Genomic DNA, 7,615 nt, shown 5'->3' on the forward strand with positions numbered 1-7,615 from the left:
CAGAAAAATGGTGGACAGATGCTTTTATCTAAAGTGACATACATACGTATAAAAGTACCAATTTATGTAAAATTATAATTACTTTTCCCAGTAGTTGTTTTTTTTTTTTTTATTACATTGTGTGATCAATATGCCAGGGTAAATGCAGGGTGCAAATAGCATACATTGATATTTGTACCAGACAGGGTATTAATAGAACACATTGCTGTTTGGGGTACGAATAGCATTCACTTCTAATTGCACCAGGGTACGCATAGCATACACTGCTAATTGTACCAGGGGTGCAAATAGCCTCACCCTAAAAGTTATTATTACTATGTCACTGCAACAGCCGTTAAAAAGACCACACCCCATGGTCGTCTGCACCCAGGAATAGTCACTGTGTGTCGGCTTCGGCCGCCGAGCAGAAGCGGGGGAACAATTTCAGCAGTAGTAAAGTTAGAAAACTTTACTACTTTCCAGACCCAGTTATACAGCTTGTCTATACAGTCACCGTACATTACACATTATGGCTGAATCATGCCAGTTTTTTAACAAAGTGGGAATCATCTTACTGCCCAACATATCATATCCTTGAAGCTGGCGATGGTAACATTTGCCACAAGAATATTCCATAACATAACATAACATAACATAACATAACATAACATTAGATACATTGCAGGGCTAGAGAACATAAGCTGTGTCCCAGTCCAACAGTTCAGGCTACATGGTTGGTTGTTTTGCCAAAGTTAAACTGCATGTTTCCATTAGGACATAAGGAAGTCAAACTTGCGGTTTCTGTCATACGTTGGTCATGGTGGTTGTAAATGTGGTGTGATCTATTATATTGTTACCCTGCCGGGGCACCAGAGGGCAGTAGAGGGGAATCACAGGGTTGTAGTGGGAGTTTGGTGAGTGAATAAAGTTAAGCCATGTGAATCTACCAGTGGTGTAGTCAAGTTTTTTGTAGTGAGTATACTGTAATTTTTTCCCTCCCAGCAGTGGCGGTTTTTGGCACGGGTGAACCGGGCAGTCGCCTGGGGCGGCATTTTTTCAAAACTAAAATTGTAGGCAAATAAACTGTATTGTGTTTTCATTTAATAGGTTATCATTTGTGGAAGGTTTGCTGCAGATATAATTAACTAAAGGCCACTGATATTGTCCTAACTCGCTCTTGGTAAAATAAGTGCACCAACGTCCAATAATTAAAATCACGGATTTTCATCTCGGAAAATGAATGAGCTAGTTTTGATTGATATCGCTGCATTGTAGCTACATATTAAGTAAATAACGTCTGTGTTTCCCCCTACTTTTATTAACATAATAGAACCGATAGAACCATCCAGTTTATTTGAAGAGCCACAATCCAAACATAATGCAATATATCCACTAGGGGGCACTCACCCACTAGAAATACGTTTTTAACAGGCTTTAAAGACTTAAAGTGTATACATCCGTACCAACAATGTATTGATGTAACAAGTTCACCAACATGCTAAGGCCTACTTCCTACATTACAGCTTTCATTCTGCAGGTCTTGGTTTGGATGCAGCAGCACAGACGATGGACCACTGGAGGCAGAACAGCAAGTGTGTTCCTACATGATGCACCTTGAAACCTGATCTGGTAGAACTTCTCCACAAAGAGCATATCTGATTATGTTTTCAGCCACCTTCATGACATTGTGGATGGACTTCCTGGCCTGTGAAAAGCTGGGTTTCCATCCACTTTAATCATTTTAAGCACATATTTTAAAATGTTGTCTGTGCTTATTCCCATCTGCTCTCACTCTCCTAATCAAGGATGGAGTTGTGAACAGATGCAGGTTCAAAACTTGCCACCTAAAATGACTCTGGTGCATCTCATAAAATTATAATATAGTGGAAAAGTTTATTTTTTATTTTTATTTTTTTCAAAAAGTGAAACTTTCATATATTCTAAATTCATTACACATAAAAGGCCTTTTTTTGTTTTAGTCTTGATGATTACGGCGTACAGCTCATGGAAATGAAAAATCCGTACCTCAAAATATTAGAATATTATAACAAAGAATGTATAATACAGAAATGTGGACGTGAGAAGAATCAATCATCAGGATTTAAAAAAAAGAAACCTGAAATGATAAACTTTCTGTGATGAATCTAGAATATATGAAAGTTTCACTTTTTGAATAAAGTTACAGAAATAAACTTTTCCACGATACTATAATTTTATGAAATGCACCTGTATCGCTACACAATGGCTTCATTTAAGAGCTCAAGTAAAGTTGTTGGTTTAAAATTAAAAGTTAACAAAAGAACATATCTTAACCCCAGCTGTCCATAAATGGTACAAAGGATGTTTCCACCAACAAACTGTTATTACTTGGACTTTTAAAAAGACCAATCAGTAGCCTATAAGCTGCTACATTTTAGACTTTTGAAGAGTTGAGACTGGGTGTAGGGTATTGTCAGGCTATAGCATTAAACAATTAAAGGAAGTGAAACACATATTCTTTGAAATTCATTTAGGTGGTTTTCTGTTCATTAACTCCCACAACTAAAGCAGGTTGTTAGAGAAAGTTTAAAGATATGTAGGCTGGTGAAATCACCTTTCTAAAAAAAAAAAAAAATAAATAAATAAATATATATATATATATATAGATATATATCTCTATATATAGATATATCTATATATATCTATATATATCTATATATATATAAAAATAAGGCTTTTTGGAAAATGTATGTGAAATTTAAATCACCGAAATCTGTGACCCGTCGTGATCTGTGTCCCTCCTGTTAAAAGCGTAGCGCCCCCTTCCGTGGTTAAGGTTAGGGACAGGGGTTTGGTTCAGGTTGAGGTAGGGGGACACCGATCTCGATGGGTCACAGATTTCGGTGTAACACCGGAACCTGAACCGCAAAATAAGGGGGCGGTCACTTTTGAGCTCTATTTAAGGATAACGCTACAGTCTGTTTTTAATCAAAAGAAGAGAGAATCACTACGACGACTACTACTACTAGCTACTAGGGTTACTGTTACTACCATAGACACTATATAAGGGTTACTACTACTACTGTCCTGGTTTTTTTTTTTTTTTTTTAAAAGATGGCTAGGATAAACTTTATTTACCAGTGTAAGTGGACATTAAATGACTGCACTCGTCTTCTGCAGACAGATGATGCTGGGCCTGCTGTGTTGGAATCCACATTAACAAGGTGAGAGTTTGAGTTGTAAAAACCTTTCTGTAATAGTGAAATTGCTAGAGAAATGTAGTTTCGTTTACAATATTGCTAGTGAATGTCAAGTTGAACTAGTGACTGGGTTAGTTTTTGCTAACGTTAGCCATGTCAAAGCACCTGGATATAATTAGTAAGAGGATGACCATGACTTCTGTAGGTTAGGGTTAACTTCAATGTAACGTAACGTCAACCTGGCTCGTAGATTTTGTGTATCCATCTTTTTCCCTGTGAATTAACTGGGAAAGTAACGTTAACAGTTAGAATTCATTTCAAACGAAGATCTAAAAGATTAATGTTAGCTTGGTTAGTTTTAGCAGTGTGAACTAAACATTTTGGGCTAAAGTTATTAGCTAGCTGTTGTGGCGAACAGTTGTTATTGTAAAACTAACGTTTAGCCAGCTAACGTTCTATTCCTAATGCATTGCAGATAAATTTGTCAGAAGGTTAATTCATGAGTGCCTGCTTATATAGGCTAACACGTTGAATCTATGCACTCTAAGCCGCAGGTGAATCAACTGGATCTCAAGGAAAACTATAAAACAACTTGCTGTTGTCTTTCAGAGTTTTTATTTTTTCACATTGTTCCATCGTTCTTGTCGTTAAAGGAGTTAATGATCAGGATTAAAAATCGAACGACGAACTCTCACGTGAAGACTGTTAGTTGTAGTGACTATAAAGTCATCAGGTATCTCAATTGTCAGATCATCTGTCCCATACATGTAATTGTTGACACCCCTTTTTCCTGTCTAGGATACTTAGAGTGCATGTGTAATGAGAGATGCTTGTGAATCTTAATGGGAAACGAAATATTCTCTCCCTTGGTGTACAGCATTGTATAAATCTTGTTCCTGATTGAATCCCGTTTTTAAATTGTCCATGTTTCTGCAGTCCTAAGAATTCCTATCCCAATGCAATTCTCCTTTCCTGTTATGTTAAAAGTTAAAAGTTGACACTCCACTAAACTTTTCGTTCACGCCTTTTTTTTGTTTAACACTTAATAACCACTTACTGCAGGCCAACTTGGACCACCAAGGGGGTCCTTGCCAGTCTCTTCCTTAGGTTTTTGCCTGCTCTAGAGCTGACTCACAGTATGAATCAAAGTAAACCGCTTAATTAAGGACAGGCAAATTGCTTGAAACAGTTTTAAGAAACTAGTTTGGTTATGCATGAATGTTTCAACATTTGATGTTACATTTTAAAATTGGATAAAAATGTTTTCAATGCTAATTACTTTGCAATCCATTATGCACAATGGACCAGGTGTCCGATGCCTGAACCCAGACTTATTTCGGCTCATGTGTGGCCAGAAGCCTGAGATGACCTCCTTTTGATCTGGATATTTTCCAGGAAGAGGAGTTGCAGATGAAGCTTGAAAATGTATGTTTTAAAAGGGTAACACATTACTTATTTTTATAACTTGCGTTACTATCTTGAAACATTGTCTAAACAGGTTTCGTCCACAGTAACCATAAAATCTATATTGACTACAAATATAACTCATTTATTGGTCTACTCAGGTTGTGAGATGCGGCACCAGTGAGGAGCTAGAGGACCTCAAATGCACATTGGGGGACTGGATAGCTGACTGTGGTGTGCCAAACATTTACACAGCCTCTGTCAGGGACCTGCCTACAATTCACGGGCAAATAGTTACTCATTACTTATACCACAGGTAAAAAAACAAAAAGGGATGGGGTTCTAAGCACACTTGCATAGCTGGATTTTGAACGCATTGCTTCGAACCAAACACTTTCATGTAATCTCATTATTTTTGGTCGTGTAAATTGTAGGAGTTACTGAATATTAACCAGTGAATGTTGTAGTTATGTTGACAGTTTTTTTCTCCTACTGTTTGAGACTATTTACTACTGAATGTGTTATTGATGTGAAAATAATGACATTAATCAATGTGTTAAGGGTGGCCAGTATGGTCCAACAGTTCATTGCCGGGATGAATTCATGTGGCCAGATGTGGGAGATGGTGGCGATGAACTGGAGAGAGTTCCTGCCACTGTTCACAAACACAACACAGAAACTCTCCAGGAATGACATCAGGAACCTCTTCACAATATCCTGGAGTCCACAGGGCAGCAACCACAGAGAACAGGAGGAGGAGACTGTCTTCCAGTGGGAGTGCTGGCTGATGTCCATTCAAGGTGTCTTATACTAGCTGTTTGTAATAAGTACCATTGAATATTTTTGATGCTATGACTATTGTTTTTCTGCTACCATTGGAAAAATTATGATCTTGATAGATGAATGCCTCTCAAAAATTACTATGTATGGATCCCTCTCTCACACACACACACACACACACCTTGGACACCCCTGAATACTAAAAGTACATTCTCCAAGTTCTTGCATACAATTATAATTAGTTCCTTTAACAACCATGTGATTGTACTGTGTGTCTCAGCAGAAGAGGAGATGGATATTTCCTTCGAGGAGTTGCTGGTGTTTGTGACAGGGGCTGATTCTGTCCCCCCTCTTGGGTTTCCGCAGAAATGCCAGCTTGACTTCTATAATCAGGAGGATGGGAGCTGCCGCATTCCTTATTCATCAACATGTAGCCTTTGCCTCTTCCTTCCGAGAGGGGTTACAGAAGAAGAGGAGTTCAGAAGACTTATGTTCCTTGCCCTGAAAGGGTCTCTTGGTTTTGGGAAGGTGTGAGGTAGAACAAAGTGTTCATTTCATGAGAAGTGGGCATTGGATTGTTTACACCAATAAAATATCTTGACTGTATGCATTTGAAATTATTATTTTTTTTAACTAACATTATAAACAAATGGAATTGGAGTGTGTCATGATCTTGGGTGATTTATATTCTATTTATCTACATTTTGTAGCTAAAATAAACACTGTATGCCTACTTAAGTGTGTTAGTGCCACGTAGAGGTTTGATTAGGCTAATGAAAGGAGGAACAACAACTCGGATGTAGTTTATTACTTTAATATCCTTTATGATTAAATCAGAAAGCATCCCCATTTGCATTAAACTTCCTCATAAAATCACCTAATCTTGGTTTAAATTAGACCGAAGCACAATAGCTAAATCTAAAAAGACAGGGTCTGGACTGTTTTCTTAGGAGTGTGGAAAGTAGATGAAAACCTAGCTGTGGTAGGGCTGCGCCTTTCCACAGGCCAGGAAGTCCATCCACAATGTCATGAAGGTGGCTGAAAACCTAATCAGGTATGTTCTTTGTGGAGAAGTTCTACCAGACCAGGTTTCAAGGTGCATCATGTAGGAACATACTTGCTGTTCTGCCTCCAGTGGTCCATCGTCTGTGCTGCTGCATCCAAACCAAGACCTGCAGAATGAAAGCTGATACACAAGTTGTGCATTTGCTGAACAGTCAGTTGCACACACCAATATAGGCTACTCCCAGTTGAAAGCCTATAATTTCACTATTTACTTTATTATCATTAGGCCACTTACTTGTACTCTTTGCTACATCTCCTTGTACCTAATAATGTAGGAAGTAGGCCTAAGCATGTTGGTGAACTTGTTACATCAATACATTGTTGGTACGGATGTATACACTTTAAGTCTTTAAAGCCTGTTAAAAACGAATTTCTAGTGGGTGAGTGCCCCCTAGTGGATATATTGCATTATGTTTGGATTGTGGCTCTTCAAATAAACTGGATGGTTCTATCGGTTCTATTATGTTAATAAAAGTAGGGGGAAACACAGACGTTATTTACTTAATATGTAGCTACAATGCAGCGATATCAATCAAAACTAGCTCATTCATTTTCCGAGATGAAAATCCGTGATTTTAATTATTGGACGTTGGTGCACTTATTTTACCAAGAGCGAGTTAGGACAATATCAGTGGCCTTTAGTTAATTATATCTGCAGCAAACCTTCCACAAATGATAACCTATTAAATGAAAACACAATACAGTTTATTTGCCTACAATTTTAGTTTACCGAGTGCCAAACTAATAGAAAAATAGACTGTACAAAAAAAAAAACCTCTCCCAAATCCACCGAGCTTTGTTCATATTTGTGCTGGGTTGGATTAATGTGGTCTGTTGTTGTTCTTTACTGATTGGGTGATAACAGTCCAAATGTATTGGCTTTGGAAAAGACAGGGTGGAGCTCATTATCATATATACTATGTGTCTTTTGACGCGTTATGTTACGCGTACTGAGCCACGTAAAAAGCGGCGTTAGATGAGCATTCCACGGTGCTTTTTACGGCGTTTTGCATGATACGCGTATTGAGCCACGTAAAAAGCGGCGTTAGATGAGCATTCCACGGCGCTTTTTACGGCGTTTTGTCATTAGACGACGTAAAAAACGGCGTCCTGACCGTTCAAAACAGGTAGGAAAGTGACGTAATGTGAGCTTTTTGGCGTTCCATACACAGTGACAGGAGAACTCGGAAGTACACAGAGACGGAGCA

General features: G+C 38.2%; 1 protein-coding gene across 1 annotated transcript; it reads left to right on the forward strand.

Annotated features, from left to right (window-relative positions):
• Nucleotides 1-4,452: 4,452 nt before the first annotated feature.
• Nucleotides 4,453-5,878, forward strand: LOC116048154 (G2/M phase-specific E3 ubiquitin-protein ligase-like). Its single transcript, XM_031297149.2, has 4 exons — nt 4,453-4,583; nt 4,724-4,878; nt 5,124-5,362; nt 5,626-5,878. Exons 1-4 carry the CDS (start codon nt 4,569-4,571, stop codon nt 5,874-5,876), a joined length of 660 nt encoding a protein of 219 aa, XP_031153009.1. The 5' UTR covers nt 4,453-4,568; the 3' UTR covers nt 5,877-5,878.
• Nucleotides 5,879-7,615: the final 1,737 nt, after the last annotated feature.

Source organism: Sander lucioperca, chromosome 2 (assembly GCF_008315115.2).
Source record: "Sander lucioperca isolate FBNREF2018 chromosome 2, SLUC_FBN_1.2, whole genome shotgun sequence".
NCBI lineage: Eukaryota > Metazoa > Chordata > Actinopteri > Perciformes > Percidae > Sander > Sander lucioperca.

What these genes read in the sequence shown, in the direction of transcription:
- LOC116048154 (XM_031297149.2), top strand. An exon ending in ACTCATTACTTATACCACAG is followed by an intron (nt 4,879 to 5,123) that starts GTAAAAAAACAA and finishes CAATGTGTTAAG; the next exon opens with GGTGGCCAGTATGGTCCAAC. An exon ending in CTGGCTGATGTCCATTCAAG is followed by an intron (nt 5,363 to 5,625) that starts GTGTCTTATACT and finishes GTGTCTCAGCAG; the next exon opens with AAGAGGAGATGGATATTTCC.